Raw genomic sequence first — 25,022 nt, forward strand, 5'->3', positions numbered from 1 at the left:
ATTGGCCTGACCCTAAGATAACACAGAAGTTATTTAGGCTGTTGTAAAATGCAGGTGATGTCTCTCCAAAGGGTGGTGGGTTTTATGGACTGAGAAGCAATACTCAAGATCTAGGGGAGAAAGTCTGGGATGAACAAACATAATATTCTGGAGGGTTGGGGTGAAGCCTGGCCCTACAGATAGCAAAGGTTCACCAGGCTATAATTACACCCTTTCCCAGTGTTCCCAGGGGGAAGGCAGGGCAACATCTCCTTCCTTTGAAGAGACAAACCTGTGTGTTTAATTTTTCTGGTTTCTGCAGTGCTTATCCGTGTATACCAGGATCTCTTGCCCTCTACAACACATACACAACTTGAGCCTGCCTGGGATAGATACAGGCTTGAGCCAAACAAGGCAAAATATTGGTTAGCATAAAGCCCAAAATAATACCTTCCCCAACAATTTTTAACAGTTGGTAAAAACCAGTTGCAATCAAATAAGGAAAACAGGCATGGTTTGTGGTGCAGTTTACAAGTGAGGAGACAACTACTCCTTGTGGGTGTTTATTTCTCCATTTTATAGCAGAGGAAACCATTCACAGACCTTTCCATTTGTGCTAGGAGTAGGGGCTCCCCAAAAGAAACACTGTATACAGAATCATGCCAGCCTGAAACCGAAAGTGCTAGGTGGTGGGTGGTGTCTGTGATGAAATCACACACTGGTGGTTTCCCTAGATCAAGTGTTATCAGGACTTCCCACAGCTGTGACAAAATACTCAGGCTTGGCGTCTTCACACACAAGCATTGACATCTGGAGTCTGAAGGTTGGAAGTCCCACCTCTGGGGCTGATAGATCCTACCTGGCTAGGACAATGAGCACACTGTAGCCTCACCTGGAGGAGGGCCAGCAGGCCTCTGGTCTCTCTTTAAAATAGAGGAAAGAGCAGCCTAGGTCAGGATAGGAAAGCTGATGCATAATCTATTCCCGTTAGAAAATTTGGTTTGTTAGAAGTGGCCTTGAGACCATGGTCAGGCCACAAGATGGGAGAGAGAACACCAAAGGCAAACATGACAGCAGCTTTTACAGGAAGGAGGGCTTTTGTTAGGAGAATAAATCAGCGCCCTCTTCTGGCCTCTGGGTTCACTGCACATGGGAAAATAATACAGAGAGATGGCCACAGTAAGAAGGTTGGGGCAGAGGGTAGAGAAGCCAGGTGAGCTTTTTATGGACAGAGTCCCAGCTCAATTGTAAGCTTTTAGGGGGCAATGGCAACATGACTAGACTGCTTACAGATCACCATTTCCTGTGGGGATGGAGTTGAGCTGTGTGGTCTGGCCATACAGCTTTGCATGCTGGGGCCCCTTGCACCTGTTCTGAGGCTAGGATGTGAAACTGTTAAGTAAATGCCAAGAACCTCTGAGCTGCAAGCCATCCTCATTGAGAACCAGCCTGCTGACTGTTGTGGAGCGCAAAGGAAGAAGTCTCTTTGTATCTGGTCCTCGGACAACTCTTCTTCATCACACGTCTCTTCTGCACAGTGCTCCTCACAGACCCCCTCACGGTCCTGAGCATTTGGAATGAGTCCTGCTAAACATAGGTCCCATCACCAAGAAACTGGAGGCTTTGGGTGAAATTACACTTGAACCCATGGGTGAATTTGAAAGGCAGGCCTGCGAGTGCCTGGGGGTGCTTTGTGGTTCCAGCAGGGGGAGACAAGGCTGAACATTCAGGCCGAGAAGCCTGCTTTCCGAAGAGCCAGCTTGCCCTCTTTCCCTCCCGTAGCCCTCCCCTCTCTAGTGTATGATGTAGCCATCATTTTAGCATCTTGTGGCCCATGGCTGCTACAAATTCAGCTCTACTTCCAAAACCAGATTGTGGCTTAGTGACCTCAGGGTCCAGGGAGGGTTTTGGAAAGAGTGGCCAGGAAATATTACATTTTCAGGCAATCGACAAAGCTTTGTACCTGAAATGGAGCCATCAGTGACTGCCTCTGTTCCACTCTGATTGCCTGCATCGTGATGGGAACAGAATTGGTTTCACATGTGTCCTACTCTGGGTTCCAGGGAGATTCTGGTTAGCCCAGGGCAATCACAGCACATTTATCTCCTGGAAGAGCTAATTGGTCAGGACAAGGAAGGGATCATCTTCCATTACACTGGAGTCTTTTCTACTAGATCTGAATGAGGAAATTTGTTGCTGCTGGCATCTATATTGCAACCAAGAGTAAAATGGCCAAAGGAAAAAACAGACATGAAGGATGGAAGGAAGAAACCCAGATATCTATTGTACCACTGATCCTGAAATCAGACCATCAATAGCCTAGAATTCTTGTTTTATGAGAAAATACTTTTTTGTGTGGAAGGCCATTTTAAGTAGGGTTCTTTGAGTTATACCTCTAGATATTAGAAATGGATGGTTGTAATAGAGTCCAGGAGAGCCCAGAATAAAAGGAAGTCAGATATTTATTGGGGAGTCACTCACAAATGACAAAGTAGAGAATCTCCATGGTCCTCTGCCCAGAGATGCTGGGAGCCAGCTTGCTTAGCACCTGAGACCCTGCCCAGAGAAGCTGGTACCTCAAATGCTATTGGCTAAATGAGTTCTCACAAAAGATGTTGCAAATAAAATTATCTTAGCTCACAAGTGATGATTTCCTTTCAGTTTCCCCAGAGTTGATCATGATCTTCATCCCACAGTGGGCTGTGTTGGAACTGTGGCTGCTCCATCTTTAAGCTGTCTATTCTCACGGGTCACCTGTTGAAGAAGCAGCTCAGTTCACATCATTCCTGTGACTTCATATTGTTCTGTATCATTGGCCAGCACTTTAAAAATATTTTCTGTTTAAGAGCTAGATGATTAAATAATTTGGAGGGTGTCTTTGTTACTGCTCTGTTGCTGGGATGAGACGCGATGGTGTAGATCAGAATGCAAAGCTAGCCACAACCACAGAGACCAGGCAGTGGCGGAGCACGCCTTTAACCCCAGCACTAAGAGGAATATAAGGCAGGAGCTCAGGGTCTCAGGCTCAGTACTCAGTCTACAGTCACAACAAGGACATGATTGCCCAGCCTTGGTAGAGGTAAGAGCTGTCTTGTGGCTTAGGTGCTTTGCTTTTTTGATCTTCATCTTGAACCCCAGTAGCTGTCTCTCTGGGTTTCTATTATTCGTGGTACAAGACACCACAATCAGGAGAGCTATTGCAAAAGAAAGCATTTAATTTACAGTTTCAGAGGGTTAGTCCATGACCATCATGGTGAGGAGCAGACAGGCATGACATTGGAGTAGCAGCTGAGAACTTTACATCCTATCAACAGGTAGGGAGACAGACAGAGAGAGAGAGAGAGAGAGAGAGAGAGAGAGAGAGAGAGAGAGAGAGAGAACTGGGAATAGTGTGGGCTTTTGAATCCTCTAAGCCCACCTCCTTCAACAAGGCCACACCTCCTAATCCTTCCCAAGCAGTTCCACCAACTGGGAGCCAGGCATTCACACATGTGAGTCTATGGGGGCCATTCTCCTTCAAACGACCACAGAGGGACTTACCTCCAAGAGAAGAAATGACAGTACAGCTCTTCAAAACAGATCAAACCACCCAAGAAGACTGTGGCAGTATTAGAAATGGTTTAATTTAAGGGGTGGGGGTGGGGCAGGATTCAAGTCATTCAAAATAGCAAGCCATGGATGGATTAATAAATAGAACTCTCTCATGCTATCTTTCTTTTCTGTCTTTCTCAGGGATAAGGTGAATATATGGTTTCTCCAGCTGTCGCCCCATGGCTTTTTTGTGTTTGTAATCTTTGATTAATTCTCATCAGAGACCACGTTTTACAAAGCCCTTTGGCTGCTGGTAGAAAAGTAAGACATAAGGCATGCCTCATGGGAAAAAAGTAAAAGTACTCATCTTCCAGAGAAGGAGGTTCAGTGTCTAATGAACCACTCAGTCACTGCATAATTACTCTCAGGATGTATAAAACATCTATTATCTAACCATAATAAGCACAACACACACACCAAAACAAAATAAAAACACCAACAGAGAAGCAACCGAATGAGCACGTTTTTCTGCCTCTGTCTCTTTTTCTCCCTCTCTCCTCCCTCTTATAAATGCATACAAGAACATTCATTTTTATAAATAAAATAACTTAATAAAATTTTTTTCACATTGTAGGGTCCTCAAATAGTATGTAAGAGCAAAGAGCATTAATTTACTATACAGCACATATATGGGGTCATACACTTGCACAAAATGACCAGGCTGAGTGGAGCATGCAGGCTCCTTTTAAACACAGTCAATAGGCTTTTCGAGGATAGTTAGGTCTTCTCAAAGTATTGGTTAAGCAAGCATCAGTTACATTAGTATACATTTAATTGACTGAAGTTTTATCTTTGGGCGTATTTGTACACTCGTGGGCAAGTTCAGGCATGTCCCAGAGGGGAGCTACTGTACAGCTTGTCCTTGAGACACTGTGGGGCTAACTCAAGCCTTGTTCCTGTTCTTTCTCTTATCCCTGAAGGTAATTTGTTGATAAATGGCCCTTTGTTGGGAGACATACCTATTTGTCCCTCTCAGAGAACTGAAACCTAAATTCAGTTGGAAAAGTAGGAGTGTTTAACCCCTCCTACCCATGTAGTCATAATAAGAATAACAATTGAAACTTAAGATGTAGCCTTGCAGTTCGGCCTTCTGCTCACACAATGTGACAGTGCTGTGCACAACAGGAGCTTACAGGACACAGCTACGTGTAACACGAGGAAACAGATTGGGAATGTGGTAGGGAGACTAGGCTAAGTTTCAGTATTTTTATTAGTACATATTAATCATATAAAATAAGGGTTTCATTGTGACATTTTCTACATGTGCATGACAAACTTTATCATATTCCCTTTCCTATGCCTCTTCCCTCATCCCCGGCTCACTTCCTCTTCCCAAACAATCCCCCTCACACTTTCATGTTTTCTTCTAAAAATCTAGGCTCTGTGTCATGTGACATGTGTCTTTCTGAGTCTGTCTCATTTTCCTCAACATGATGATCTCCAGTGCCACCCACTTTCCTGAAAGTTTCATTCTTCCTTATGGCTGAGTAATGTGTGTGTGTGTGCATGTGTGTGGTGTGTGTGTGTAATGTGTGTGTGTGTGTGTAATGTGTGTGTGTGGTGTGATATGTGTGTGGTATATGTGGTATGTATGTGTGTGTGGTGTGAGTTTATGTATGGTGTGTGTGGGGGGTGTGTTGTGTATGTATATGTGTAGTGTCTATGTGTGGTGTGTGTGTATATGTGTGTTATGTGTGGTGTGTATGTATGTAGTGTATATGGTGTGTATGTGGTATGTGTCATGTGTATGTGTGGTATGTATGATGTGTGGTGTATATGGTATGTGTGATGTGTATGTGTGTGGGTGGTGTTGTGTATGTGTTATGTATGTGATGTGTGTGTGTTATGTGTGGTGTGTATATATGTGGTATGTGTATGGTGTGCATGTGTGGTGTGTGCGTGGTATGGTATGGTGTCTGTGTGTATGGTGTGTATGTGTGTGTGTGTATGTATGGGGCGTGTGTGGTATGTGGTGTATGGTGTGTGTGTGTATGTGTGGTGTGTGTTTGTGTGTGGTGTGTTTGATTGTGTGTGTGTATGTGTGTGTATGGGGTGTGTCTGTGTGTAGTGTGTGGTATGTGTGTGTGATGTGTGGTATATGCATGTGTGTGTATGTGTGCAGTGTGTGGTGTGTGTGATATGTGTGTGTGTGTATGTGTGGTGTGTGTGTGTGTGTGTATGTGTGGTGTGTGTGAAGGGGTGTGTGATCTGGAATGGTAATCTCCCACCATCAGCATTCTTCTTTTCACTCAGGACTGTTTGGGCTATCCATAGTCTTTTGTGATTCCATATGAATTTTGGGACAGTTTTTTTTCTGTTTTTGTGAAGAATGAGATAGGGATTTTGATTGGAATTGGATTGAATCTGTATATCCCTTTTGGTAAAATGGTCATTTTCACAATATTCATTCTACCAACCCATGAGCATAGGATGCCTTTCCATCTTTCTCATCTCTGTCTTCAGAGGTTTAAAGTTTTCATTGTAGTGAAGGGACCAGACCCTCACCCAGCCCTCTGCTTTGGCAGACATGACAGGCTGCAGAAAAGACCCAGCAAGACAAAGACCCCTGACTCAGCTACATGTGCTGAGTTCCCTCCCTTGCCTGGCTTTCTAGTCCCTAGGGAGCCAGATATCCTCCATGTGGCAAGGAAGCAACCAAAAGCTGCCTGGTGGGCTCTGGATGTGCTTTATGATAACAGTGGAATGCAGAGCATAGCAACCACCCTGGGAGGGCCTATAGGCCACAGCAGCCAGTTGACCAATCAACACAGTACAGGTTGTCCACGCTCAAAAGTACACCAACCCTGAGACTGTTGTGGACCCCTAGATACTCCCTTTGCTCACCCCAATAAATTCCCTGCCTTTTAGTCCCTCTGGGTCCTTCTTGCTCCATCTGCTGTGTCAGATGGACAGAGGAATTAACTCGTTAAACAATAAAAGATATTTTGCTTTTGCATTGAAATGGATCTCTTGGTGATTTGGGGGTTCAAAATTTGGGCACAACAGTAGAATCTCTTCACTTCCTTGGTTAGGTTTATTCCTAGATATTTTATTTTCTCTGAGGCTTTTGTGAATGGAAGTGTGTCTATGATCTCCTTCTCTGTATGTTTGTTGTTGCTGAATAGAAAAGCTATTGATTTGTGTAAGTTGATTCTGTATCTTGACACACTGCTCAGTTTATCATTTGTAGTTTTCTGGTAGAATTTTGGGATCTCTAATGTATAATATCATGTCATCTACAAATATGAATGGTTGGCTTCCTTCTAATGTGTAATATCATGTCATCTACAAATATGAATGGTTGGCTTCCTTTTGTATTTATATCCCTTTAATTTCTTTCTCTTGACTTTTTGCTCTAGCTAGTACTTCAAGCACAATATTGACAAGAAGTGACAATAATATATAGCCTTGATTGTCCTGACTTCAGCAGGATTACTTCAAGCTTTTCTCCACTTACAATGATGTTGGCTGTTGGTTTCTCAGATATAGCTTTTATTATGTTGAGGTGGGCTCACATTCTCTGGGACTTTTATCATTAAGACATGTTGGATTTTGTCAAAGACTTTTTCTGCATCTATTGAGATGACCAATGATCTTTGTCTTTAACTCTATTTGTGTGGTTTATTACATTTGATGACTTTGTCATTCCTGCATTTCAGAGATAAAGCCAACTTTGTGAATACTCTTTTTGGTGTGTATCTGTATTCAATTTGGAAGTATTTTATTAACACTCTGAGGCTATGTTCATTTAAGAATACTGACCTGTAATTTTTTTTCTTGTTGTGTCTTTACCTGGATTGGATATTATACTGATACTGACTTTTAAGAAGAAGCTTGGGAGTGCTTCTCCTATTTCCGTTTTTAAGTATTTAAGGATTGGCTGCAAATAGTGGAAGTTTGACTTCTTCCTTTCCAATTTGTGTCCCCTTGATCTCCTTCTGTTATCTTATTGCTCTAGCTAGTACTTTAAGTACAACATTGAAGAGATGGAGAGAGTGGGCAGCCTTGTCTTGTACCTGGTTTTAGAGGAATCACATTGAGTTTTTCTCCATTTAGTTTGATGTTGGCTGTTGGTTTGCTGTATATTACATTTATTATGTTTAGGTATGTTCCTGTTATCCCTGACCTCTCTGAGACCTTAATCATGAAAGGGTGTTGGATTTTGTCAAAGGCTTTATCAGCATCTAGTGAGATGATCATGTTTTTCTTTTTTAGTTTGTTTATATGGTAGATTACATTGATGGATTTTCGTATGTTGAACCATCTCTGCATCCCTGGCGCTGGATGATTTCTCTGATTGTTCATGGATTCAACTTGCCAGTATTTTATTGAATATTTTTGCATCAATGCTCTGGAGGGATATTGTTCTGTAGTTCTCTTTCATAGTTGTGTCTTTATGTGGCTTGGGTACCAGGGTAGCCTCATAAAAAGAGTTTGGCAATGATTCTTGCCAAAAGCAATCTATAGATTCAATGCAATCCCCCTCAAAATCCTGGCACAATTCTTCACAGACCTTGAAAGAATAATACTCAACTTTATATTGGAAAAACAAAAGACCCAGGATAACCCAAACAACCCTGTACAATAAAGGAACTTCCCGGGGCATCACCATCCCTTACTTTAAGCTCTACTATAGAGCTATAGTCCTGAAAACAGCTTGGTATTGGCAAAAAAAATAGACAGGTAGACCAATGGAATCTAATTGAAAACCCTGATATTAATCCACACACTTATGAACATCTGGTTTTTGACAAAGAAGATAAATTTATATAATAGGAAAAAAAGAAAGCATCTTTAACAAATGGTGCTGGCATAACTGGATGTTGGTGTGCAGAAGACTGCAGGTAGGTCTATGTCTATCACCATGCACAAAACTTAAATCCAAATGGATCAAAGACTTCAACATAAATCTAGCCACACTGAACTTCTTAGAAGAGAAAGTGGAAAGTATCCTACAACACATTGGCACAGGAGACCACTTCCTGAACATAACACCAGTAGCACTGACACTGAAATCGACAATGAATAAATGGAACCTGCTGAAACTGAGAAGTTTCTGTAAGGCAAAGGACACAGTCAATAAGACAAAACAGCAGCCCACACAATGGGAAAAGATATCCACCAACCCCACATTTGACAGAGGGCTGATCTCCAAAATATAGAAAGAACTCAAGAAGCTAGTTACCAAAACACCAAATAATCCAATTAAAAAATGGGGTACAGAACTAAATAGAGAATTCTCAATGGAGGAATCTAAAATGGCTAAAAGCTACTTAAGGAAGTGCTCAACATCCTTAGCCATCAGGAAAATGCAAATCAAAACAACTTTGAAATACCATCTTACTCCTGTCAGAATGACTAAAATCAAAAATGCCAAAGATAGTTTGTGTTGGAGAGAAGAAAGGGGAACACTCCTCCACTGCTGATGGGGGAGCAAACTTATACAGCCACTTTGGAAATCAGTATATGGTGGTTCCTCAGGAAAATGGGAATTAGTCTACCTCAAGATTCAGTAATTCCACTCTTAGGTGGGTCAAAGATGCACATATTCATACAACAAGGACATCTGTTCAACTATGTTCATAGAAGCATTATTTGTAATTGCCAGAACCTGGAAGCAACCTAGATGTCCCTCAACTGAAGAATGGATGGAGAAAATGTGGTACATTTACACAGTGGATTACTACTCAGAGGAAAAAAAACAATGAAATCATGAAATTCGCAGGCAAATGGATAGAACTAGAAGAAACTGTCCTGAGTGAGGTAACCCAGTCACAAAAAGACAAACATGGTATGTACTCATTCATATATAGATTTTAGACATACAGCAAAGGATCACCAGCCTACCATTCACACCACCAGAAAAGCTAGGAAACAAGGAGAACCCTCAGAGAGACATACATGGTCCCCCGGAGAAGGGGAAAGGGACAAGATCTCCCGAGCAAATTGTGAGCATAGAGGGAGGGGAGATGGAGTTAGGAGAAAGAGAAAGGAAGAAGAGGAGGGGAGAAGAGGGTATGAAGGAACGGAAAGATTGAGACAGGGAAAGAAGAGAACAAGAAAAGAGATACCGTAATAGAGGGAGCCATTGTAGATTTAAGGAGAAATCTGGCACTAGGGAAATGCTCAGAGATCTATAAGGATGAACTTAACTATCAATCTAAGCAATAGCAGAGGCTACCTTTAATGCCCGTCCACAATAATGAGATTGACGACTACCTTATATGCCATCCTAGAGCCTTCATATAGCAGCTGATGGAAGCAGAAGCAGACACCCAAGCTAAACACTAGCTGAACTCCTGGAATTCAATTACAGAGAGGGAGGAGTGATGAGCAAAGGGGTCAAGATCAGGCTGGAGAAACCCATAGAATCAGCTGACCTGAACAAGGGGGAGCTCATGCACCCAAGTCTGATAGTTAGAAAACCAGCATAGGACTGACTCAAACCCCTCAATGTGGGTGTTAGTTACTAGAGATTTGTTTGCTGTTATTTTAAGATTTATTGCACTGTGGTCAGATAGGAAACATAAAGTTATTTAAATATTTTGAATGTGTAAAATTTGTTTTGTGTCCCTGGATGTGGTCTATTTTAGAGATGCTTTCATGTGTTACCTAGTAGAATGTGTATTCTTTGGTGTTTGGATGGAATATTATGTATCTGTTAAGTCCATTTGATGTATGATATGATATGATTTAATTCTAATGTTTCTGGGTTTTTTTTTTGTTTTGTTTGTTTTTGTTTGTTTTGTTTTGTCCTGATAACCTGCTGGAAAAAGTGGGCTATTGAAATAATCTACTACTAATGGACTCCATTTAATCTATGTCTTTAAATCCAGTAGTACATTTTTTCATGGAATTGGGTGTCAGAGTTTTGGTGTATATATGTTTAGGATAGTAATGTCTTCTTGGTTAACTGTTCCCTTGATGAGAATGAAAAGAATGTTCTCTTTATTTTAACTAGTTTTAATGTGAAGTGTATTTTGTCAGATATTAGGATAACAATGACTGCTTGTTTCCTGATCTCATTTGATTGGAGCATGTTTGCCCATCCTTTAAGGCAGTTTCTATCTTGAAAGCTAAGGTGTGTTTCTTGTGTACAACAGACAGATGTTGTTTTTTGATCCATGTTGTCAGCCTATGTCTTTTGATTAAAGAATTAAGATCATTGATATTTAAAGTTATCACTGAAATGTGTGTGTCACATCATGGTCACCGTGTTTTTGGTTTTGGTGTTGTTGTCTGTGTTTGTGTTTGTAGTGATATTTTATATTTTAATAATCATGGCTTGTATATCTTTTCATGGTCTCTTGGCTGTGCTTATTCTTCCCTTCACCCCAAAATATTGTTTTCTGTTTTTTTCTCTGTGTTTGGTTTTTGGATGTAATTTTTAAGGCTCTTTATATCATGAAAAGTTTTTTTATTTCTTATTGAACTATGGTAGATAGTTTTGTGGGATATGTTAGTCTCGACTAGCCATCATGAATTTTTAGGACTTTGAATGCATTGTCCCAGGCTCAGATTCTGGCTTTCAAAGTTTTTATTGAGTTGTTATTCTGATGGGTTTCCCTTTATATATGACTTGTATTTCTTCCTTTGAAGCTCTCAATATACTTTCTTTGTTGTATAGACTTAGTGTTTTGATGATGGAAGATGTCATTCTGTCAATATGTTTCTCTTATTGGTTAATGAATAAAGCCTTGTTGGTCAATAGGAAAGCAAGATAGGTGGGACTAGGAGACAAGGAAGACTGAGGGATAGGTAAGAGGAGAGTCAACATGTGGGACCAAGAGGGCAGAAATCTGGACCTCTCTCCAGTAAGATAAGACCACGGGGAATTACTTAGATTAATAGAAATAGGTTAATACTTAAGACAGAGCTAGCCAATAAGAAATGCCAGTAACAGGCCAACAACTTTATATCCAATACAGCATCTCTGTGTGTTATTTGGGGTTGGAGCTGCTGAGGGACCAAGCTGGGGGGGAAACATACTCGTAACATTTTGACTATGAGATGCTGTGGGAATTTTCTTTTCTGGTCTTATCTAGTTGGAATTCTGTGTGCTTCTTGTATTCATATGGGTTTGTCTATCCTTAGTTTGGGGAAGTTTTCTTGTATGATCATGTTGAAGATCTGGTCTATATCATTGGCTTGGAATTCTTCTCCCTCATCTATGCCTGTAATTCCAGGTTTGGACTTTTCATGGTGCTCCACATTTCCTGTATGATTCTTTCCTTTGTAAATGTTTTTCATAATCCTTGCTTACATGGTCTAAACCCTCTACTTTATCTTTGGGTCCTGGTATTCTGTCTTCTGCTTGATCCATTCCATTTCTAAGGCTTTATTTTGAGTTTTCCATTTGGGTCACTAAGTTTTCCAATTCCATCTTTATTTCAGCTTGAGTCCTCTTCAGCATTTCTTTCTCCTTATTGAATTCCATTCCCAAGTCCTGGAGTGTCCTCACCATTCCTATCCTATCAGCTTTATGTTTGTGTTTTCTTGGGAATTACTCAGGCATTTATTCTCCTTAAGTTTTTTTTTCCTTAATATTATTAAGCTCTTCCTTATATATTCTTTAAACTGCTTGAATTATTTGATGAAGCTTATTACTATCCTTTTTAAATTCTGTGTGCTGGCATTCCTCTGGGTAGTTCTCACTGTCAAACATTTCTACAGGTTTGGGAGAGAAAGTATTGTATTGATCATTCAAATTGTTTGTATTTGTGCAATGAGATCTGGGTACGTAGATTTCTTTTGTTCTAAGTCTGACATGGAGAGAGCAGGTAGGGGCAAAAGAAGGGATATGTGGTTGGACTGGGCCTAAAGGTTGGAAATGGCTTAGGTGGAATGAAGTCAGGTGGATGGAGGGCCAGGCCTGGAGTGTGGGAGTGGATTTGGTATGGGAGGGTCCTGTGGATTTGGGGACTGGCAGGATGGTTCCTGATGGCTGTGTCTGGGCCAGGGCACTGGATATGGGACTGGCTAGATTTGGCAGAGTGGGAGGGTATAGCAGGGGAGGGTCAAACAGACTCAGTGGGAGACTCTGGAGAAAGATGTGCAGGATCTAGGGGTAGAGGGTTGGACTTGGCAATACCTTTGCTTTTTAAGTGAGAGTTTATACTTAGAAATGAACAAGGTTTTTTTGAGAGCTACATTAATCTGATCAAAGTGGGCCATCCTCCCTGTAATCTAATTATCTTATAGCAGTTTCTGCCTCCTCCTCTGCCTTCTTCTCATCTTTCTTCTCCTCTAGTTACTCCTCCTTTTCATTTAATCAATGAAATCTTGTCATGCAGCCTAGGCTGGCCTCAAACGTATAATCTTTCTGCCTGAGACTCTCCAAATACCGAAATTTTAGCTGTGCACCGCATCACCTGGCCTCTTAAAGATTCTATCCCTCTGGAGACAGGAGGATCTTAAGATCAGAAACAGCTTTGACTACATGGGGAGTCCAAGGCCAGCCCAGGTTGCCTGAGTATCAGGTAGCCTTTTCAGTCTTGGAGTTCTGGGAATCCTGACGCTGTTTGCCAGTACAGTCTGAGAGTTCTCAGCTGTGTTAGCTCAGCTTGACAGAGTCAATAAATTGGAGTCCTGGATGTAGCCCTTTTCCATGTGACTCTGACTGACTCTGTCCTGTGATGGAGACAGAAGCCTGGGCCAAGAACTCTGAGCAAGCATCAAAGGATAACACTTGATGGCATTTCATTTATTTCCAGATGTTTCTGAATGTAAAAGCCCAGTGAGGCTGAGGACAGGAACATTGCACACCATGACGGAGCCTTGCCCCCATTGCGCTCTTAGCCTCAGCCAACCATAGCTGCCCCTGAAGTAACAGAAGTCACGAGTGAGCTAGAAGCACCTAGAAGCTTCAGATAGATCGGGGCAGGGTCACGGTAAGCAGACAGTGCCCCTGTCTTTTCACATTTACTTTCTTCTTTCTATTCAGCCGCCCTGAAAATCCAGACCCTCACCAGCACGCTCACAACATTTGATGATGAACTAATTTAGACCAGCCCCAGGAACAGTCCCACAGGATATGGGAATTCAACCTCAGTTCAGAAAATCCCTGACATCTGACGCAGGAGGATTTGTGGGGTTAGTGGAAATTGCTTTCTCCCGCTGGCCAGATTACAGACTGCAGCTTCATTTTTGCAGGGGTAAACATCCCTCTAATAACAAACACAGCAATGATGCCTTAGGGGAGGACTGACAGCGGCTCCTCACTGGCTCCTTCTCACGGCTTCTTGGGAGAACTGTTTGACTTGGAAATCTATGTTGGCTGCCCAGAATATGAAATTTGGCATCTTCCTTTTGTGGTGGGGATGGATTCTGGCCGCTGAGAGCACAGTGCACTGGCCAGGAAGAGAAATTCATGAGCCATCCAGGAAAGGCAGGTGAGTAATGGAGGCAAAGGTCTTGGGGAAAGGATGAGAAGTAGGTTGTGCACGGTCCAGGCTCAGGAAGCAGCGTGGCCACATCTGTGCAGATGCCTCTCCCCCTCCCCCTCCTGTTCTTTCCCTTTCAGGAAACTATGAAGGGATTTTTCTTGGTAATGGAGCTACACTTGACAGTATTTGCATATATTCTTAAATTTGTTATTAGTTATCTCAGAGTAAAAAAGACTCTGGAAAAGAAAATATTGTACATCTTCTGAAAACCAAGGATGACTGATGTCTGAACAAATTCTCAAGGTATTGATGAAAGTTTTGATCTGGGGGAATGATTTTTGTAACAAATTATTTCTTTTCAGTTTGTTTTTTAAAAAAAATGATTTCTTCGGGCATGCAGCTAGAAGCTTCAGTAGATTGCCTGTGAGAGGCTAGGATGATACATACGTGCTATCCTAGCCGTAGCCACCTAGCAGATGGAGCTTAGGCAGCTGGAGGCCTCGCCTGTCTCCAAGGCCACATTGGCTTGGTGTGCATCTATCACACTGACCCGACCTGCATTGGTCAGTGAATTAGGCCCTGGAGACAAGCAGGCCCAGCCCTCCCTCTTTACTGATGAGGAGATGAATGAAGCCATGTTCTTTTTTGGTCATCAGCATTAATTTCCTGTCCAACCTGAGCTTCTGAGTAAATCAAGCTGGATGTAAATCCACAGAGAAAGTCAGCACCAAGTAGGTCCCTGTCTTGTTCCCCTGTGCTCCTTCCTGAGGTCTGAGTGCTCCACACACCAGCTTCACAGCTCAGATGTGCTCACCATGCTAGTTTTACAATGTCACACAACCCGGTACTCAGACATCCATTGCTCACAGTAAGCCTGGAGTATGGAGGAGGACCACTGTGTCCGGAGCATCAGGATTTGCTTGGGAAAATGGAATTGTGCAGTGATGTAGCCTTAAAACGCAGGGATTGCTTGGCCCAAATGTGCTTGTAGGAATTAAAACTAACCAATCTTGATGCCACCAAAAACTTCACAGACTTTTTTCAAGACACAATTGGGGTGGCAACCTGTTTAGAGAAGTCACAGAAACTGTTTTAGAAAATTAATTTTAATTAAAAATTTTGTTAATTTTTAAAAATTAAAGTATTATAAACTGATTATTAACAGGGTACAGAGTATTATATAGGCATAAACATGGAATAATTAAATCAGACTAGTTAACATATCTGTCATCTTGGGTACTTAGGGTGTCTTTTTTATAAATTTTATTTATTTATTTTCTGTGTATGGGTATTTTGTCTGCACACTTGTCTGTGTCTAGTGCCACAGAGGTGAGAAGAAGACATTGGACCCCCTGGGATTGGAGTTCCAGACAGTTGTGAGTTGCCTTATGGGTGCTGGAATTGAACTTGGATCCTCTGGAAGAGCAGCTCTTAACCACTGAGCCATCTCTCCAGTCCTCTTAGGATTTTATGTGGGCGAGGAGACCTGAAACTAATGCTGACAGCTCTGAAATCTACAGCACAGAATAATTACAGTCACTTTGCTGAGCAGTATTTCGGCAGGAAGCTGTCTGCCCTTTACCCAGCTCCCAACCCCCAGGCTTGAGTAATTGTCCTGCTCAGCTTCTGTGACTTCAGTTGTTTTAGGCTCTGCCAGCAGGTGAGATGTGCAGAATTTAAGATGTGCAGTCCATTTAAGAAATTGTGTCTAAGAGCACACTGTGACCTCAACCCTTGAGAGGACAAGGCAGGCCATCCTCAAATATATAAGTTCAAACTTATGAGGCCAGTCTGGGCTACATGAAACCCTTCCCCAAAGCAAAACAAGAGGCAGGAGGTAGAGAGGAGAGGAGAGAGGGTGGAGGAAGGGGTGGGGTAGGAGAGATGAAGAGAAGGAGAAATGAATTGGTTTTTATATGTCATGGAGATCTCTTTCTGGCAATTCAAAATAGGGAATTAGACTTGGGTCAGAATTTGGGTCTATGAGGAAGATTGAGAATCATTAGCATTAGATACCTGTCCAGTGTCTAGCTTATTAGATTTAGAATAACGTCTCAGGTTTGTTCATGTCATCACAAACAGCAGACATTCCTTTTGTAAAGGGCTGCTTACTGTCTTATTAAAAACACACTGCATCCCCTTCATACTGTAACTTAGCTGTTGTGAACAGTACCGTGGTGAATGTGGAAATGCAGACATCTGTTCAAAATGCAGACTGAATTAAAAACATTTAAATATAAGCCCTGAAATACCATGGCAGGATAACTGTACTTGCTGTTTGAAGAGCCTCATGCTTCTCTGGAATAACTATATGGCTTTACACCCTCAGCAGCAATGCAGAGGATTTACGCCTTCTTCACACCTAACTGACACACACTTTCCCAGTTTTTAGTGGCACTTACACAGCTTCTTTTGAAAGAGAAAAATGGCAGGCAGAGGCATGTTTTTGTTCTGTTTTAAATCCACTTATTTGCTTTTTTATTGAGTTGAATTCCCTGTGAATTTTGGTGGGGCCCTTGTCAGATGTAGGCCTTGCTTACCAATATTTTCTTGCAGCCCATAGGTCTTTAGCCCAGATTGGCCTCTTCAGTCAACTAATTGCTTTCTTTACTATGCAGAAGCTGTGAGTTTGAGATAATCTCATGGTCTTGTTTCTGCTGCATGAGCATTTGTGTGTCACCAAGCTCAATGGCACAGACTTCTCCTTGTTGTCTACTAGTAGTTTCATAGTTTCAGGTTTTACATGTAAGTTTTTGTCCCATTTTGAGTTCATTCTTATATTAGCTGTGAGATAAGAGTGCAGTCCATCCTTCTGCATGTGTATATACAGTTTCCCCAACTTGTAATGGAGCAGACTGTCATTTTCCTAGTGTGTGTTCTCGGGGCCTCTGTTGCTCAGTGTCACCTGTTCATAAGTATTTTATTTTCTGTAGCTATTAGAAAGGGCCTGTTTTATTGACGTTTCTTTTGGACAGTTCATTGCTAGTGTATAGAAACATGCTTTTTTGTGCCCTCTAGCTTTACTTTATGAATCTATCTATGTATCTATCTATCTAACTATCCATCCATCCTAACAGTTTTGAGTAGACTCTGGGGTCATAGGATCATGTTATCATTAAGCACCAGTTGCTCTAGCAAGAACAAGTAGTACTATAACTGAACAGTGATCACGAGTGTTCATATCTACCTTACTCCTAGAGAGGGAAATAGACTTTCATTATAAAAGTTACTTTTTGAACTTTTTCATTTTCCATTATGGGATACAACATGGCAATTTTTACTCTGTGAATATATTTTTGTTACCTTATTATATTTAATATGATTTTGCCTACATATTATTTTTTAGCTCATACAAATATCACTGGATTAGCTGCATAATAATGTATAATATGCATTATACACCACCATGCACGCATTTTTCTTTATTAGCATTTAATTTCTTCCTCTTTATTACTATCAATCTATTTTAAAAGATTGATTGATTCTTACTTTATGTGTACAAGTGTTTCATGTGTATGGGCACCACGTACATACACTGTCCAGAGGTCATAGAAGGTATTAAGGCTGTGAGTTAGAGAAGGCATTGAAGGTTGTGAGTTAGAGAAGGCGTTGAAGATTGTGAATTACCATATGGGAACCCCTAGGAAACTTAACCTAGAGTCATTGTAAGAGCAGCCATTCCTCTAACCCTATTATTACACATGTTATAATGGTTATTTAGTTAGGATAGACTCTTGAAAGTGTCCTGGATCAGATAGGTGTGTGGCAAACAAAGGCAGAATTCTGTGAGTTTGAGACCAGCCTGCACTACGGAGTGAGTTCCAGAACAGCCAGAACAAACAGTGAGACCAATCTCAAAAGAAGAAGAACAACAACAACCGATAAATAAAATAGAAAGTGTCCGGGTTCAACCAGCATGCAGACAGAACTCTAGGTGTGCGCCTGGAGATGTTTGAGTGGGTAGTACTTTCTGCTGACCTTGAAGAGCTGAGTTCCATACCAGGGTCCTGCAAAATAAATGGAGAGAAACAGCTCCTCACATAGTTCTCTGACCTCCACATGTACACCATTGTGTGTGCAACACACACACACACACACACACACACACACACACACACACACACACTAAAACTCTAGGTAGATTTGACTACATTTCTTTAAAAACAGAAAGTGGATCCAATTTCTATCCCATCCTCCAAGTTAAGTTTTGTTTTCATTTTGCCTAAACTTTTACCCAGATTCCAAAAATCTCTCTGAAGGCATATCCAAATGTTACTTACCTTCATGGATCACACAGGGCACTGGACAAAGTTTCTAGAATGGACTGATACCTACTGTCTTTCCTCTCTTCACTGGAAGACTGGGAAGATGTAAGTACTATACAGGCCCTAGGGATGCCAGCCCAGGCTCTGTTGCATGAACTGGAGCCCACTAGTTACATATTTTCTTGCCGTACTAAAACCTGCACTTCCTCCAAAGGCAAAACAACCCAGATAACTTCAGTAGAATTCCATCCCAGAGACCAGACTTGCTTGCACACCAGGAAACATGGTGGATGGGTGGGAAGGGAAACAGAGAAAATAAACAGAGGTCACACCTGTACCAGGGGAGAGATATTGAGTGGCCAGGGATAGCAGTGGGATGAGCAGGGCTGGAGGGGTAGAGCCCAGAGCATTTTAGAATTGCCAGGATTTGCGGCATTAGGGTGAGAAGGCGGTTTCAGGTGAATGTGCAGCGGGCATTTGGGTTGCTTGTCTAGGAGAGAGGTCATGTCAGGGGCAGGAGGGCAGTGAGAGGGGCAGAGTGAAGGACAGTGGCCCTGGATCACTTAAAGGCTATGGAGGACACCTGGACCTTTTCAGGGAGAGGTGGGTAGCTCAGGAAGAACCAGACTGAAAATGTACACTCAAAGGGCTGTGGTAGTTGTTTGGTAGCCAGTTCCAAACATCTGCCTCAAGGTGCCAGGGGTGAGCCCTCCCCTGGAGTCAACCTCAGTCCAGACTCCACCCCTGAGGGCATTAACTCCCTCTGAATTCACCCCCGTTCCTAGTTTCTGTTCCCCTGGGGCTCAGATTAAACCTGGATTTATTAATTCGGTCTGATTGGTTTATTGGTTTATTGCATCACCAGTGGTGAGTTTCCAGTTACCTTTCCATTATTGGGATTTTTAAATATAGCAGTAGTCAAGGAACCCTGAGAGAGAAAATGGCATGACATAAGAGCAGGAACAAAGGCAGAAGAGGAACATTTAAGAAGACAGAGGAAGTAGGTACATCATGTAGGCTTGTAGTCCCAGCTACTTGGGAGGCTGAAGCAGGAGGATCACATAGCAAAATTCGAAGTCAGTGTGAACAACTTGGTGAAAGGGGTTTGGGGCAAGGTGTGGTGGCACATGCCTATAATCCCAGCACTTGGGAGGTGGGTCATCTTTAGCTTCATAATGAGTTTGAGGTCAGCCTGGGTTTCATGAGACCTTGTCTGGGAGGGGAAGCTAGGGGGAGAGTTCATTGACAAAATGCTTTCCTAGCATACATATGTATGGGTTACTGCTCAGTACGGACCCCCAGTTCCACACACTTCCACAAAAGGAAGAGTTTTGAGAAGGAGACTCTGTGAAGGAAGTGTAACTAAGGGCCAGAGAAGTGAGTGTAGAGTGAGAGAAGAGAGGTGTCAAGGACACTAAGAACCATTTGATGGCTTTCACGTGTTTGTTATAGCAGTTACTGAGTGGTGGTTTACCAGCTTCTGTGTTACTATTAAGGAGGCTGAGCCCTCTGGGGGCCTCAGATTAGCAAGCATCCTAGAGAGGTATCAATGGTTTCCTAAGGAGGGAATGATCAACCCAGTCAGTTTACACCAAGACTAGAATTGGTCAGGTAGAAGACTAAGTGATATAGGATATAGGATGTCCTACCTTTAATACCTTCATAAGAGCAGATGTCAGTGGTTAGGTAGACAAGTCTATAGCTTATCACTTCTGTCCCTGTGGCAGGGGTGGGGCTGGAACCAGGTGGAGAACTCAGCATCGGGTTCTCCTGATAGCACTGTACTGCAGGCTCTCTCCATGACAAACATACTTCTGTTTTATGTTTCTATAATCAGCTGTGGGAACTTCACTCACTTAGTGAGGATCCCACCTATTCAAAGTCACACAAACATGGAGTGAATAAGATGTAACTGCTGGGCCTGGAGAGATGGCTCAGTGGCTAAGTGCACTTGCTTTTCTTGTAGAGTTTAGTTCCCAGCACCTACATGGTAGCTCATAACCAACTGTAACTTCAGTTCCAGGTCTGATGTCCTCTTCTGACCTCTTGGCCACCAGGCACACATGTGGTACACATACATATATGCAGACATTCATACATATAAAATCGTTTTTAAAAAATGAAAATACTAAACAAAAGTTGCCCCCAAAAGTTGCAGTACATATTGGAGATATAGCTGCACAGAAGAAAGGCCTTTCCAAGGGAATTGGGGGAAATACAATCTGAAGCTTCTGTCAAAGAGAATAGATGGGGGAAAACACTAAAGCTTTAAATGGAGAAGTGGAGGAGAGGGAACTTATATTCAAACATGAACTGACAAAATAGGAATGACCTAGATAGAGACTCTGCCTGAGGGACAGACAGACAAAAATCTTCTAAATGTGTACTTCTTATGGAAGGATAATGAGTCAGATCTTTGTGTTAGGGCCCCACCAGATTCTTGGGAAGAGTTATCAATGACAGTAGCAGAAGGATGGCTTGATCCAATGACTCCAAGACAAGACAGAGCAACAGGCAAGTGCAGCAAACACCAGGTTGCCTTTTAGTCTAGCCTCAGTGCAAACCTTCCTTCCATGTGCAGACCTCAATGTTCAGAGTGGTCACATGTAAAAAGAGCCATGGACCTTCATAGATACAATACGTATGGCTATGAATCTATCTCGACCTCTCACTCTACTCATCCACCCATCATGGGAAAGGGAGAAATTTATTTTTAAAAGTTCTTGGGCTGGAGAGATGACTCAGCACTTACTGTCTAAGTTTGGTTTCTGGCACCCACATGGTGGCTTACAACCATCCATAACTCCAGTTTCCAGGGATTTGATTCTCTCTTCTATACGCTATAGACACCAGGCACAAATTTCATACAGATACGTACAGGCAAGCAAAGCACTCATACATATAAACTGGGATAAATATAAATTAATTAAAAAAGAAGTTGACTTTCAGAAATTTGTGGTGGATGAGCATGGTAGCACACACCTGTAATCCCAGCAATCTGGAAGTTGTGGTAGGAAGATTGGTATGAGTTCTAGGGCAACCTGGACTACACGGTGAATTTGAGGCTAGTCTGGGCTAGAAAATAAGGCAACCCAGTGTTACAAAACATAAAGAGGAAAGGAGGAAAGAACAAATGAATGAGAGAATGAATGAAGCAACTTATGAAGCTGTCAAGCCTAAACTTCAGTTGCTGATGCTATAGTCTTGAGTTACAAAAGGAATCTGAAAGTAGAATTCCTCTTGGTTGGAAGGCTTTAGTTTTAAATACCTTCCACTGATTGAATGAGATCCATCTACCTGATGCCTACTGATCTAGAGGTTAATCACATCTTTAAAAAAATACCTTCACACAAACATCGAAACTGATGTTTAATGGAAAACTATGTACCTAGCCTAGAAAGTTTCCATAAAACTTACCATTGACCATTCTAGAATATGTGTGGTTGTTTGAATAATAATGGTCCCCATAAGGTCATATATTTGAATGCTTAGTCAAGGAATGGCAAGCGCTATTTGAAGAGATTATAGGAGTGGGAAATATGGCCTTGTTGAGGTAGTATATCCCTGTGGGTGGGCTTTGAGGTTCTAGAAGCCCATGGTAGCCCCAGTCTCTTTTTCTGTGTTCATGGATCAGGATGTAACTCACAGTTACTTCTCCACCACCACACCTACCTGCCTCCATGCTCTCAACATGATGATAATTGGTTAAGCCTCTGAAACTGTAAGCAAGCCCCTAGTTAGATGCTTTCTTTTATAAGAGTTGCCTTGGTCATAGTGTCACTTCACAGCATAGAACAGTGACTAAGACAGAGTTGGTATCAAAGAATGCCATATTTCTGTGACAAGCCTGACCATACTGCCTGTTGACAGAATGTGGAATTTGAGACTTTTGACTAGGAAATCAGTTGAAGCCTTAAACGGGCCATTCTAGTAACAGTGTGGAAGATAGTGGTGCTGAATACAATGTAGATTATGATGACTTGGCTCAACGTTTTAGAGAAGAAGAATGTTAGTAAGTGGCCTAGAGATCATGCTTGTGATATTTTGGTGAAGAATGTAGCTATTGTTCTTGTCCATATAAGTCTGCCTGGGGCTAAATTGAAGAGTTTTGAATTAATGATGTTGACAGAGGAAATTTCAAGACAAGCTAGTATCAAGTGTGTCATTTGGTTATTAGTGGTCACTCTTATGCAGACCCATAATGAAAAAGACAAAATGAGAAAGGAAAAATACAAAATGTACATTTTGAGGAGAAAAGGAGCACCAGGAAGTGTAACGGAGCTAAACCCAGTGCTCAGGGAGATAAAAAGTTTAAAGAAAAGCCCCATGCTAAATAAAGTAAAGGGAGTGGTGACCTCAGGGCAAGATGCACCCAGCTAAGCTTCCAACTTGTGCAAAGAAATTAAAGAAAAACTTAAGAAGTGAAGGAAACCATCACCAACAGAAAGCTGATGCAGGTGTAACTGAAAGAGAGGGCCATGCTGTTCCAGGCCCAGCAAACAGCAGGACTTGGCAGCCTCAGCCATGTGGTTCTGGCTTTAGAATCAAGAATACAAGAAAGATAGTATGGAAACTTCCTCCTGGCTAAGGAAAACTGCTAGGCCAAGTACGTGTCAGGGATGTCCCTGCATGCCAGCCCAGAAAGGCCATTGCATGAAGCTGTGAAAGTGGAGCCTGGGTTGCCTTGGAGACCCCAAGATGTTGGAGATGTGGGATACCTGCCAAGGAAAGCTACAGACTGGGTGTAGAACCAGTCTGAGAGAACGAAATGTGCTGTAGTCAACAAAGCTGAACAGAGTTAGAGAGCTGAAGAGCTTTTTGACCTCAGACATGGAGATACAGAGTTAGCCAGTTTGCCCTGCTTAGTCATCAGGGATTGGCACTATTTGAAAGGATTAGAAGGATTAGGAAGTATGGTCTGGTCACTCACACTGGGCTTTGAGGTTTCTAAAGCCTATGCCAGGCCCCACCTCTCTCTCTCTCTCTCTCTCTCTCTCTCTCTCTCTCTCTCTCTCTCTGCATTGGGTCAGCATGTCACTCTCAGCTACTTCTCCAGCATCACACCTGCCTGCCATCATGTTCTTTGCCATGATGATAATGGATTAGGCCTCAGAAATTATAAGAAAGCCCCCACTCAAGTGCTTTCTTTATAAGAGTTGCCTTGGTTATCATGTCTCTTCAGCAATAGAACAGTGACTAAGGCAATATATAACTCAAGAAGTAGATTATTAGTACTCAAAGTCACTTAGTAAGTAATCAAAGGAGACAAACTATTTAGCTGTGAAGGGAAACACAGAACATTCAACATATGGAACATGCATAAGCTCCAGGACACACCACATCCCATGAGCACCCTGACAGTATATGAATGGAGTACATGGGGCAGCTGGCAGGTTCTGGTGGGCTCTGGCAGGTGACTGACCCATCCAACATGGCCTCAGGCAGCAGAAAGAGACCTTCAAGCGCCTCTCACCTCCAGCGATGCTCCTACAACAGACACCAACACCCTCAGTGACATCCTGAATCCCAATTCATTACTTCTTTTATTTGTGTGCTGGGGAAGGGCTGAGACAAGCTCTTGCTATGCAGTTCAGGCTGAGTTCACACCAACCCTCCTGCCTTGACCCCCTGAGTATTGGGATTACAGATTCCACATCGTGCATGTCTCCAGTCCCTTCACAGCTAAGCAGATACTTGCCAGGTCAGAAAAAATGGGGTTCAAGGTCTGGTTCCTGTTGCCCCAGCTCACTGCTTCCAGCAACTACACCCAAGAACAATGCACAGTTGCTACCTTGGTAGCCAGATACCCCAAACTAGGGGCCAGAGTAGGTGCTTGATTGACCTGAGAGAGCCACAGAGCACACCCTGATGTTTGGCCCCTGCTCTGCGTTCTGCCCCAGTATGACCAGGCTGGCCACCGGCTGTTCTTGAGAATAGTGAATCTCACCCACCTCACGGCCTTTGTCCACTCTGTGCCTCTGCCTGAGCACCATATGTCCTCTCATCCACGTTATCCCTCTGTAACTGTCACCTTCTCACAGAAGCTTCTCAAGCCACATGCATAAAACAACTGTCTCAGCACCTGCTCCTTCCTTCAGAGGGAGCAAGGTTATTGTCTTGGCCAGAGTCTACATGCCTACAAGGCATGATAGAGCTTTGGCTGTCCTTGAGGAGCCCCTGTGTAACATGATGCAGATGTAACCATCGTAGGCAATAGGAATCAATCTGACTTCCAAATGGATGGAGCAATGGTAGGACGAGAGTCTCCGAACCATAAGAAGGGATGGATTTGAGACTTGGCACAGCTACAAAGTTACCAAAGACCTCAGAAGAGTCCTTTGGCAGCTTCCAGTCTCTTTCTTCTGTACAGCAGAATGGATCATCTGTCACTGTTTTGCTTTGCTTTCTATTGCTGTGATAAAGACCATGGCCAAAAGAAACTTGGAGAAATGTTCCTTCCTTCTTACAGTCCATTATGCAGGGAAATCCAGGCAGGAACTCAAGGCAGGAATTGAAGCAGAGACCACAGAGGATGCTGCTCACTGGCTTTTCCTCATAGCTTGCTCAGATTTTGTTTTTAAAAAATGTTTTATTATTTCATGTATATGAGTGTTTTGCCTGCATGCATTTTGAGTGCCACATGTGTGCCTGAGGCTTTCTGAGGCCAGAGGATCCAGATGCTTGTGAGCTACCATGTAGGTACTGGGAATTGAGCCTGGGTCCTCTAGAAGAGTAACAAGAACTCTTAACTGCTGAGCTACCCTCCAGTCCCTGAACTTGCTCCCTTATATAGCCTGCAAAG

General features: G+C 42.5%; 1 protein-coding gene across 1 annotated transcript in view; it reads left to right on the forward strand.

The window, feature by feature from the left end:
• The first annotated feature begins 13,576 nt into the window (after positions 1–13,576).
• The window catches only part of LOC127224451 (gamma-aminobutyric acid receptor subunit rho-1), a 30,059-nt gene continuing 18,613 nt past the window's right edge, over positions 13,577–25,022 (forward strand). The window contains exon 1 of the mRNA XM_051187470.1: positions 13,577–13,961. Within this exon, the coding sequence (XP_051043427.1) occupies positions 13,840–13,961 (122 nt within the window). The 5' untranslated portion in view covers positions 13,577–13,839. The remainder of the gene's footprint in view (positions 13,962–25,022) is intronic.

The sequence above is a fragment of the Phodopus roborovskii genome, unplaced genomic scaffold (assembly GCF_943737965.1).
Source record: "Phodopus roborovskii unplaced genomic scaffold, PHOROB, whole genome shotgun sequence".
In the NCBI taxonomy this organism is placed as follows: domain Eukaryota; kingdom Metazoa; phylum Chordata; class Mammalia; order Rodentia; family Cricetidae; genus Phodopus; species Phodopus roborovskii.